This window comes from Lissotriton helveticus, chromosome 4_1 (genome assembly GCF_964261635.1).
Source record: "Lissotriton helveticus chromosome 4_1, aLisHel1.1, whole genome shotgun sequence".
NCBI classification, from domain to species: Eukaryota; Metazoa; Chordata; class Amphibia; order Caudata; family Salamandridae; genus Lissotriton; species Lissotriton helveticus.
In genome coordinates this window covers 13,340,059-13,352,909 of record NC_136063.1, presented here as the reverse complement: position 1 = coordinate 13,352,909, position 12,851 = coordinate 13,340,059, and the positions used below count along the sequence as shown (strand labels likewise).

Sequence of the window (12,851 nt, the reverse complement as noted above, 5' to 3'; positions counted from 1 at the left end):
ACCCACCCGACAGACCATGCACAAAACCTCAGCATCATACTGGACTCCTCATTCACTATGAAACGCCAGATCAACACCATGTCCTCAGTGTACTTAAACCCCCTCTGAATACTCCAGAAAACATTCAGACGGATCCCCTCTGAATCCAGAAAAATGGTCACACACACCCTCATCACTAACAGACTGGACTACAGCTATGCCCTCTATGCCGGAATCAACAAAAAACTCCTTTGCAAGCTTCAGACCATCCAGAACGCTGCAGCCAGACTGATCCTAGACATCTCCATCCACAACCACATCACCCAACACCTATGCGACCTCCGCTGGCTCACCATCGAAAGAAGAATAACCTTCAAGCTCCTCACACACACACACACACAAGTCCCTCCGCAACATCAGACCAGCATACCTAAAAAACGCCTCTCCTTCCAAGCACCCAAGAGAAACCTCCGATCAGCCGACTTCTCTCCGGCCACCATCCCACACATCTAAAAGACCAGAACCGGTCGAAATTCTTTCTACTACCTCACAGCCAAGACCTGGAACGACCTTCCCCTCGACCAACGGCAAAGCCCTAGACTGATCCAGTTCATGAAGGAGCTCAAGACCTGGCTCTTCAGATGACCCCAGCACCCTACGGAGCTGCCCTCCCTCCCCCAGCCCCTTGAGACCCTCACGGGTAAGAAGCTGTGCTATACAAACCCCTGATTGATTGATTGATTGATTGATTGATTGACTATTGTTTCAGAGTCGGGCCAAGGAAGTATTGTACTGCCAATTTTTAAAAGCACCACGTCGGATAATACTTCAAATTTTGCATTAATTCCTTTAACTGATGTAGAAGCTAATGTTTTTGATTCCCAATTATTAATTGATTTGGAAGACTGGGCAACATCACAGGAAATAATCTCAATTAACCAGTCGGGATTTTGTAAGGGCCAACCTACAATTACTAATTTACTGATCCGTACTTTATTGGCAGAGAGGGCTGCTTTAAAGAGAAAATATATATATATGTTTTATAGATTTAAAAGCTGCATTCAATTCAGTGCCACAAGTTATGGCAAACACTTGCAGGATGGGGCATTTCCCAAAAGGTGTTTGGTGCCATAATATCCTCCCTCAGCTCTACGCTCTTCATCGTCTACATGGCTCCGCTCGCACCCATCGTCAGGACCTACAGACTCAACATTGTGTCATATGCAGAATTCTCCCAACAAATACTCTTCCTATCCAATGTACCCAATACCGCCAGACACAATTTTTGAGAATGCATGGAAGCCGTTACCAAATGGATGAAAAACAGCTGCCTACAACTAAACAAAAAAAAAAAGAAGTACTCATCATGGGCCAAACCCCTATGCCTGGAATGACACCTGGTGTCCCCCTGCCCTCAGAAGCCCGTCCATCCGCACGGACCACGCACGCAACCTGGGAATCATCCTGGACTACGAGCTCAGAATGGACCTACATATCAACTCTGTCTCTTCCTTGTCCTCCTGCTTCCACACCCTCCACCTCCAACATAAGACCTTCAACAGGACCCCCCTCGAACACAGAAAGACTGTCACCCATGCCCTGGTCACCAGCAGACTCAACTTCGGCCGGGCACTCTACGGTGCAATAAACAAAAACCTCACGGCAAGCTACAGAATATCCAGAACGCCGCCGCAAGACTGGTCGTTGACCTGCCAAGTCACTGCCACATCTCCCAGCACCTGCGCACACTCCACTGGCTCCCCATCGAAGCTAGAATCACCTTCAAGAGGCTCACCCATGCCCTCAAGGCCCTCCACTACATCGGACCAGCATACCTGAACAGCTGACTCAAATTCAATGCACCCCAGAGGACCCTATGATCAGCCCAGCTCTCCTAAGCCATGATCCCCCGCACCAGAAAGACCAGATCGGGAGGGCGCTCCTTCTCCTTCCTCACAGCCAGAACCTGGAACGCCCTCTAGCTCCACCTCAGACAGACAACATCGCTCCCCATCTTCTCAAGAAACCTTAAAACCTGGCCCTTCGACAGACCTCCCCCTTGATGGACTGGAACCTGCTAAACCCCCTCCCCCAGCGCCTTGAGACCCTTATGGATGAGTAGTCGCGCTTAACAAACACCTGATTGATTGATTGATTGATTGATTGATTGATAATACTCCTGTATAAAAAATGGGGTCAGGTTAAGCTAGGTGATGTTTTTAGTTCGTCCCGGAAAATTAAATCTTGCAGTGATATTAAACGAGGCTCTGTACTTGGCCCCTGCATTTGCAATGTTTTAATGTCACATCTACTGCAGTACTTTGAATCTTGTTAATCCCACCCTCCAAAACTTTCTTATGTCCATATTAAATATTTTCAGTATGCTGACAATATGGTTTTGTTGAGCCAAACTCCGATAGGACTACAAAGATTAATTTCTGCATTTGATGATTACATTTTACCTAATGACTTGAAGCTGAATGTTAAGAAAACTAAAATTATGGAAATTAGCCCAGCAAGGTTTAAGACTAGATACTTGAGAGTGAGAGGTGGGCCAATCAAAGCTGTGAAAACATATTCAAATGTGGGCATTTTATTTTAAAATAAAGTCTTGTTTAAATGCCATTTTAAGGTTTTACTGGCGAAAACTTCATCTTTAATCTATACTTTTACATTTCTACGTAAATCATTGAGATGTCAGCTTCTTATAGTCTTGGGAGCCAATCTACAGCCAACTATTGCTTATGGTTCCCCTATCACCAGGGGAAAATATGCTAAATGATTGGATTTATTAGCAATTAAGGCTTGTAAATCAGTCTTTGGAATCCCCAGGTCAGTTTGCCAAGCCCAAATTCATTTGGAGTTTGGTCTTAAAAGACAGTCCATGGTGGTACAAGAGTCATTTTTTAAATGTATGCATTCCTGTTTTACCTATCAAATAATTGCTGGTGCAAAATAAATAACTACATTTATACAGGCACTTGGAGATCCTACATTTTAACATGTTTCTAGAGATTTGAATTGCAGTCAAGGTTCCTAGACATGACAAAGCTTAGTTTTAAACAGTTTTTAAATGGAAAATTTAAGTTTAACACATTTATGGAGGATGCAAAGGCCCTAGTGACAAAGAAACATGCTTGACAGAGATTAATTCTCATCAGACTTTGCGAATCCAGCCCTATCTGACTGCTTATTTTCCGTACCATATGAGGGATGTTTTTCTTTTTTCTTTTCATTCATCACAAATATTTATTTTAGGTCCATATTTCCACAGACCAAAAAGAAAGCTTGAATGCTGAACTTTCAATTAAAAAAAAACATTGCTCCACCTTATACCATAAATGTCAGGCATCCTGATCACTCCTCCACAGTGTATGGCTACAATCATCAGCATCATTTTATTTATACACGTTTCTATTTACAAGAAGCAATATTATTCATGCCCAACACTCTGCATTGCATCCTAGCCTCTCGATTGTTGTCTTACTTTCCTTCTCACATTCAAACTGCACTTTCTGCGGTCCATCTCTCTTAATTACATCCACTTCATACTGTGAAATATTACTCAAGCTCTTGAACCTTCTGATCTCTCACAGGCATATTCCTGTATTACCTGGCATGGTGTTTAAAAATTCTCTTTTTTAAGCAGTTATTTGAGAACCACAGATCATTAACCCCTTGCATGCTGGTGACGAACCCCAGCCGTCACACTCCAAGGTGCTCATGTGCTGATGACGGCTGGGGTTCGTCACGGCCCCGCCCTGTTCTTTTGTTTACAGCACAGCGGCGGAAACAGGCCAGCAGCGAAGGGGTTAAGGGGCAGTTTAGCAACAACATTGTGGGCCTCTCACAGGTCCCCTGGATTTCACCAATTGTCAATGTGTCCCAATCACTGATCCCAGAGAGTGTCATATTGCATAGTATGACGGCTTTAGACCCATACTCTGTTTACCACAGTGACCTGTTCCTCATCCTACCTCCCTTCTCCTACTGCCTCATTAACTTACCTGTTTTGCATCCAGGGTCCCCAAATCTTTTCAAATTTACTGGGGCAGCCCCAGGCCCAGTATGTTTCGCGTTCAGCTAATTGACACCAGTCAATGTCTTCCTCCCAGTCCCAGTCCTTGGGAGGCCTATTCGCTCCCCAGAGTCCAGCCAGGTGGTGCTTTACACACCCAATGGATTATTATTTTTAATTAAGGCTTGGCAGGTCCTCCACTAAGATGGACACACCGATTTGGATACAACACTGGTCAAGCATTGAATGTAGACTGTTTGGGTGGCCATGTGAAACTTTACTGCATATCATGTGTGCCTGTCCAAAACTACTTCATGTACACTGTATATTAATAAAACATTAATTGCATACAACAGGGCTGAGCTCCATTCATCAGATTCTCATTCTATGCTTATTTGGTGTTTCTATCCCAATGATTTGTTAGATGATAACTTTTCTAACAATTGCCCAACAATGATGGTATCTGTAGCTTAGGTTTGTGTGCCTATGTTCTTCTGAAGGGGCATTTTATAGCATCAATTAACACAAGATCAGTCATCCCTAAGCACTTGGCACTGTGAAGGTTTATGCAGTTATTTATATGCTGTTTGAATTTATTACACTCAATGTATTTATAACTCAGAGATTTTAGCTCAATATTTGTATGGTTTAGTCCCAAATAATGTATTGTATTGAATCTTTATGTTCATATGAAATTGTATGGATATATTTATTTTTTATGTTCATGTGTATTTAATATATTATGATGTGCCATTTTGTGATGCTTTTTATTAATCAGAAATAAAATCTGGTGTGTATGTGTATGTGGGTCTGTGTGTTTGTGCGCACATGTTTCTACAATAAAACATACAAGAATGTACTGCATTGTTTCCACATGAGTTTAAAGTCATAAATGTGATATAGAAATGCCAGAAAGAGTAACACAGTTCTTTTTTCGTTGTAGGTAGTTTCTCCAGCAAGCGGATAGCCAAATGGAGTCTACTACCTCTGGATACCATCAACTTGCAAGTGAGGAAGGTATATTCTGATTACTCCTTCCTTTGAACCTATCCTGCTACTAACTATGTCAGCTTTTCAGATTGGCCCCAACTATGAATAGCTCCAATATTACATCTTGTTGCTATCATGGCCTGGCTACAATGTTCCAAACCCTTGAGGGCCAGCTGTACGACCATGGGAAATAGCAATTTGCAATTTGCAAGTCGCATTTGGCAATGTACAACAGTGTCTGAGACATGTTTGCAATTCCCAATGGGGTCGCAAATTCCATGATTCATGCATATTAATGAGGCTGTCACAATTTGCGACCACATTGGGAATGGCTGGCACTGCGAGTGATGGTGGCCTGCTGGGGTCAGCAGACCTCCACGTCTGGGACTGCTTTTAAGTAAAGCAGTGTTTTTAAATGCAGCCCGTTTTCCTTAAACAAAAACGGGCTGCATTTAAAAAAAAAAAAATCTTACATAGTGTTCAGACTCATTAATTGGAAGGGACCCCCTCGGAACGTCCTTTCCTAATAGCGAGTCACTAACCCTACTTTGCGAGTCGCTGTTTAATTAGTGACTTGCAAGATAGGGTTAGTACATGGTCCACAGGTTTTTGCATGTGCAAACAAGTCTATAACTCATTCGGCTTGCAAAAACCTTCGTACATCTGGCCCGGAGCTTTTCCTTATATTTCCACTATTTGATTTTTCATGTATACTAAATTCATAATGTAGCCATTCATACTTCTATATACTTTCTAGGCTCCTGTACAAGAAAACACCTGAAAATACAGATGGTCAATGGCATGGTATCTGCAATGCCTAGGTCAGTAGCAATATAATTCTGCCTTAGCACATAATGAATACAACACATCCATTTGAATGTGTCTTCACAGCAACGAGTCCATAGTTATGTCTCCAGCGATGGTAATTTACAGGTGACAGTCACATACAAAGAGAAGTCATCTGTCCATATAATCTTGTCTAGGTCTTCTTGCCCTTTAATGTCTCAAGAATGATGCTTCACTTTAGGTAATCTCTCCTCAGTTGGGGATGGGTCACCTTTGTCCTCCGCAAAAAATCTCCTAAAGGGCTACTGACCTATTATTTGTCAGAGATGAGCAGTGTCAAGGCACACTGGATGACTGATTTCACATTACATCAAATGGGAGTTAGAGGTATGTGTTGCCACTTAACTACATGTGTGATTCACAGAAAAGTGCTAGATGAGGTTTTATGACCAGCAAGGGTTGGCTCCCCTAATTCATATGACCAAACCCAAAAGTGAACCCTGGGCTATGGTTAAAAACAGTATGGCACAGCGGGAAATGTCAGACCCGTTTGTGTTTCACAAAGGTCGACATGTTTCAGCCAGTGATCCTGAAGGTAATGTGGCATTCTACAGGACCTAGGGTTGCTACTGCTAAGAAGAGCTCAAAACAAAATGGATATAAATATAATCATATGTACACAACCATCCAGCGATTTCCTGGAATGCTCAAGGATGAAGGGTTCCCTGGCGGTACCTATGAAGGACATGTTTAGAAGGGGTTTTACTCAAAATATTCAAGCTAGGTCATGTTGTTATTATGCTGACAAAGACAATGTGTGACATCAACTAAACATGAATGACCTATCAAAAAAAAGGACCAGTCTTAAGGCATCTAGACCTTTATTGTTCCTATGTTCAGTGGTTCCTATCCACAATGCATATGATACACTACAAGTCGTAATCAAAAACATGTTATCATAATGAGGAAGGCTTACCTGCGGTCATCGTGTGTCACACCTCAGCCGTCCTTTCAGAATATTACAGTGCATGGGTATGCTTTCAGAGTTTGGGCTTTTGTTGTTGGCAATTGCTTGTACATTCAGTGCATTATGTTCACATACAAGAGAAGAGTTACATGTGAGTGCTATTGTGCAGTTGTTTGTACAACTCATTGTTGTGTTTGTATTCCTAGAGGTAAGTGTGTGCTTTTGTGGGTGCTTTGTTAGTCTGCTGTTACATATGTCTTATGTTGTTACAGTAACTCCTTCCCACCTATGTTTTCTCCGACTATCCAACCTCTCTTTTTTAAAACTTCATTGATATTCGAATAGCAACAAACGCGTAGGGACCCACACACCTGGAGCTGAATATGCAATACAGATTATCTTTCTGGGTTCTTCTCCTTAGACAATGAGAACTGGTAAAGGAATGGCTAAGCTGCTCCTCACCTTTCATCTAGGAGTACCTGTTTGAAAAAGTTACTCTTTTGCATGACCATCTCCTTTTATCCTGAGCATGTATTGCTGGTATTCGACCTCTGTGCAGTAGGAAACTCTCCTCATTCCTAACATTGTGTTCTATTTAACAGACAGTTATCTTAAATCAATCACTATTTTCATCGTATACTCCTTACACGTTTCCGTTTTAATTTAATTCACCTTTCTCTAGGGAATTCTAAGGGGTGGTGCAGGCTGAAAGAGCTAGGGCCATGCACTTGTGATAACTTCTCCATCCAGGATACAATGCACCTAATAATGTTCTGTGATTTGTATAGTGACATCAGAAAGAGGTTTCTTTTCCCCTTACTAAAAAGAAAGGGTTTTATCCAAGTCAAGCCAGCCTTATTGTGTTTACAGCTAATAAATGATCCCAATGAGATTTTCTATATAGCCAGCTTCCTTATGGCAGCTGTGCGGTTGAGAAACAGCTGTGAGGAGAGCCCATAACTAACGAGGTTTTAGACTATTTGAATTTATCTTTTTAAAACTGTTTTTATGATTGATATTTTTAAATGAGGTTTATATCAAATTTCTTGGATGCACTGTCACTTTTTGTCCTGGAATGCACTTTACCTGACTAGTACTGTATTGCGTTTTCTTGCACATAGACTGTTATTGCCGGATTGCATTATACTGTGGACACTTTATATTGTATTTTTGCACATATATGTTTGTCCTTCTGTGTTTGTACTCTTATGGTTTTAACTTAACCGAATAAAGTGGTTTGACTGACTGATTGACAATCACTTTTTCTATTCAAGTCACTGCTTGTTGGTGAACAACAATTTGCAGCTTCTTCTTTGAGGATTAAAATATGCAGGCGTTCATTGTCGATAGTTGGTCACTGTTTTCACTACTACTCGTGAGTATGCAAATTCTTGCAATGTTGGCAATGATCTGGGATTGCCTACTTTGGCCAGTTCATGGATCGCACATTGTATATCGTGGAGGGAATGATTTAGGTACAGTTAATGATTACTTTTGAAAATGAAAGAACCCCTTTGAAAAGTTGATGAATCCCTTCCCTCACAGAGTCTTTGTACACTCTCATACCTTTCAAAGGCAAACTTTGAAATTGTAGAACAAATGTTGTCCGCAAATAGACAAATCAAGGAAACAGGCCAACTAAGTGATTAATACAAAACTTTGGGACCATGGCATTGACTTTGGCCATGCAATGTAGGTCTTGGCCCTACACCCTATCTTCTGCCCATCACATCCAAGTTAAGACACTCATCATAGTGTTTAGGATTGTTAAAGTTAGGTTATTTTTAACATTGCCTGGCATTGTCAGAAGCAACTCACACATCAGGCCAGACTGGAGGGGAAAGTAGCACCTGAACTGTTCAGCAGTTTTTCTACATCTTTCAGTAAGATTCCGAATGGCAGCTAAAATGGAAAATCGCTCACAGTGTCAGCCCACCCCAACCTATTTTCTCATGGATGGATCTTCAGAAAATTGGCATCCTGGAACTTATCTGACTGAGGAAATGGAATGACAAGTTTGTGCATATCTGTCCATGGAATCAAAATTAGCAGGGAGCTCAAAATAAAACTTTTTATATACATTGCAAGACCATATGCTGCATTCTCCTGGAATTCAGAATGCCACTATAAGCTTGTTCAATCTGGTTAACCCACAATTCTAACTTGATTTGTGTATCATTTCCAGACACAGCTGGGTGCAACATTTCTTGCCAGTTCTGGCCTCCCTTAAGGGGTATTTAGTGGTTGCAATAAACTACACCTCTTCCAGCAAGAAATGCTTCCAGCAAATGTATCACTGGGGGCTCACAAACAGTGCTAGGTACTAGGTTGTAATAAGAGTTCAATCATTTTTTTTTTTACCATTTGATGTTGTCTTAGTTACAATGTTTCAGGTATGTTTGATCATCTGAATTTAATTCAGATGATTTAATTGAATCTGTATGGCTTTATTGCTTTCTACAGACAGTTTCAAACCTCAACACAAGTTTGCTTTTATTGCACTATTTATTCCAAGATAACAGTGTTATGCATTTGGAAAACAAACCATAAGCCAAAGGTGGAAGCTTGCTTGCATGATTTGTGTCTACTACAGAAAAACAATGATCTTTATTGACATTTGAAGCCATATGACATACATGTCATTTTTATTAAAGGTTCTCTGTATTTATATGCCTGTGATTCTCAAATAGCGATTCTCAAATAGTGATTTTTAACGAATCGCTATTTGAGGATCGCAAAATGGGATGTAATAAATAATTCGCAAATATTTCGCGAATCCTTGGCATTCCTTAATTGCAATTAGCAAATTGCGAATTGCAAATAAGGAATACCTTCCCATTCATTCCTATGGGCTAGGAGGCCCATAGGAATGACTGGGAAGACATTCTCAATTTGTGATTCGCAATTAGAGAATTGCAAATTGAGAATGCAATTTCAAGGGTGTCAGGGTGTCAAAAGGACACCCTGTTGCACCCCTGAAATATGTATGTGTGCACATGTGGTGCACATACATACCCTAAGGGCATGCATGTGTGGCACATGGCACTTTGAAAAAAAAAAGTGTTTTTTTCAAAGAATTTGCAAATTACAACCAACTGTCAGTTGGTGGTAATCAGCAATTTTCTTATGCCAAATGTGCACAACTTATGTGCTTTCTACATCGCATTTAAGGAATCGCAATTTGCGATTCCTAAAATGTAATCGCAAATTTTGCGATTCTTTAATTTGCAATGCCCTTTTGAAATGATACATCCCAAAAGGCCTTTTCTTGTTTGCAAATGGGCCAATTCTGAGAATCGGTCTGTTTGCGAATGGGAAAAGGGCTTGAGACATATGCCCCCGATTGAGGTTCCATGCTGTCCTTAGAAGTCTGCTGGGAAAACCAGTGTACATTTCCCAACCTGGAAGTATCCATACATTGTGGAGTGTAATGTAAAGTGCTTGTGCTTTGCAACTATCATACAACTGCCACCTTACAGCTTGGCATATATTTACCTGGGCATGGGATGGTAGCCTGCCACTTTCAATGGGGATTTGTGACACAGGTAAATCAGAAGGTAGAGAATAGTAGCAGGCCATCAAATTCCACTGGCACTCAGGCCATTTGATGTTTCACACAAGTTCATGTTTATAATGATTAAATTATAAGTTTGATGTTCAGTGTGATTGTCTCATGGCATGTCCTGTTTTGTTCATGCTATATTGAAGTCTTTTGCAGATTTAATTTTTGAGTTGTATAAAGCAAACTATTTTCCTGTGTCTCGTAATCATGAAATGATACCTGCAACATATATATGTCTAACCTACTTGTTCTGATATATTGATTTGTATTATTTTGCAGATCACAAGAACACCAGCCATTGCACAAAAGAAAGAGAGACAATCTTTTTACTGATTGGAAGCACAGGAGCCGGGAAAAGCGCCACCGGCAACTCCATCCTCGGGGAGAGGCGCTTTGAGTCCAGAGCGTCTGCGAGGACGGTGACCCTGGAGTGCCAGAGGGAGGTCTGTGTCCGGGACGGGAAGCGGCTGGTGGTGGTGGACACCCCGGGGTTCTTGAACAGCACCTGTCCAGAAGAACTGAGGAGTGACGTCAGCCGGTGCTTGGAGCTCTGTGGCCCTGGGGGGCCCCACGTCCTGCTCCTGGTGCTCCAGACCGGAAGGTTCACCCAAGAGGAGTGTGAGGCGGTCCAGAGGGTCCAGCGTCTCTTTGGAGCTCAGGTGCTCAACCGCATGGTTGTTGTCTTCACCCGCAAAGACGACCTGGGAGATAAAACAATACAAGCATTTGTTAAGGAAGCTGAGACAGCACTCAGAAAATTAATTACCAAATGTGGAGGTCGGTACTGCGCCTTCAACAACAGGACAACTGGAGAGGAAAACGACAAACAGGTGGAGGAACTGTTTGCCCTCATCGATAAGCCGATGCCTCCGGATTGTGACTTTGCATTGCAGTTCTGCGCTATGATAGTAGATGCACTACTTGGATTGCCCACAGAATTTTCTGTATCAAAGTTCATGAATTTATACAAGCTTCATCTGACTGTATGATTGAATTAAACTAACACTGGAAAATAATTGACTGACCATGGGAGAGCAAAGGAACCTGTGTGACAACCTCGATGAGATGTATATATGCAACATTGCATTCTGTGAATTTCTGAAATATTCATTTGATTAAAAATATTGATTTTTGGACAAATATGATACGTCTGATTTATATATATATCCATATGCTCCCCCCTAGACTAAGCCTAAGGTAGGGCTCTTGTAGAGGGTTGGGCAGGGAGGCCAAGTTGTGAACTTAACCCTACACTGCACATGCCAAATACTACTAGCAGCTGTGGTAGGGTACTTGGAGGGGGTTCAGACGCAGGGCCGAGCTGCAGGTTGTGGCTACTGTCACACTGCAATTGCCTTTAGTGTGGGCAGGATTTGCCCATATTTGACTTTAGAGTAATGTTTAGTGCTGGCAGCCGTCTTTGGTGAGGGCACGCACCACACTATCAGGCGCATGCATCAACCTTTTATGCGAGTCCAAACGGTGCGGTTCGCAAAAATCATCCATTTGTGCCCGCAGAAAGGGTTTTTGTGATCAAAGTGTAAGGCACACACAATTTAAGAAATAGCAATTTATTGCGATTTCTTAAATTGTGATTGCATGCAATGCAATAACTTCTTTTAAATAGCAATTTTGCTATTTGTGGCCACAAATTACAGAACAATTGAACTGGTCGGTAATTAAGTTTCATGTTACACACACACATGTCCTTGCGGCATGTGTGTGTGCAACATGGGTGTACATCACATTTCCAGGGGTGAAACAGGGTGTCCTTTTGACATCCTTGCACTTGAAATTGCATGCGCAATTTGCGAGCACCTATTGGTCCTCGCAATTTCCCTTTCATTCCTATTTCCCTGTAAGCCCATATAAATGAATGGGGAGCCATTCCTTAATTGCAACTCGCAATTTCTGAGTCACAATTAAGGAATGTTTAGGAATCGCATTTTTTTAGCGATTCCTACATGCATAGGCTTTTGCGAATCCTTAATTGAGAATCCTTAATATTCGCAATTAAGGACTTGCAAAATCATACCTTGATGTATGTGCTCCTATGTCTTATTTCTAAAGAAATTCAGGCACAGGAATAATGTGAGTCAGCGTATTTTATAAATAAAAAAGGAGCAAGAGAAAATGGGTTTGTTAGAGGTAAGCACTCTGTGTAAGGAAAATGTAGATGACGTTTCTATTGATAGCTGTTATTTAAGGGTACTTTAGGTCATTGTCTGTTTTGGCCATGTTTCTACAGGAAGTTGAGGTTTATATGTTGGTGACGTTTTTCCACCGTCACAGCTGCTGGTAGTTTATTTTTTTATTAAGGACAACAAGGGAACCCAAATAAGTCAGCAAGGGACCTTGTGAATCAATATTATTAAAGCAACAATGGTCCCTTACAAGCAGCAATACATACAAAATGAAAATTGACGTAGTCGTTCCTATATTGTAAATGACATACCCAGCCGGGCAGCGGTCTGATATTTACTTTTCAAGAAATGTTCAGCAAAATACACAAAAAGTATACAGAGTAGGGCACAAGCCTGTACCCAACT

General features: G+C 41.5%; 1 protein-coding gene across 1 annotated transcript; it reads left to right on the top strand.

Annotated features, from left to right (window-relative positions):
- The first annotated feature begins 6,295 nt into the window (after positions 1-6,295).
- On the top strand, positions 6,296-11,291 carry LOC144826882 (GTPase IMAP family member 5-like). The gene is made up of 2 exons (XM_078685339.1): positions 6,296-6,368; positions 10,582-11,291. The coding sequence occupies exons 1-2, from the start codon at positions 6,296-6,298 to the stop codon at positions 11,289-11,291; spliced, it is 783 nt and encodes a 260-aa protein (XP_078541465.1).
- Positions 11,292-12,851: the final 1,560 nt, after the last annotated feature.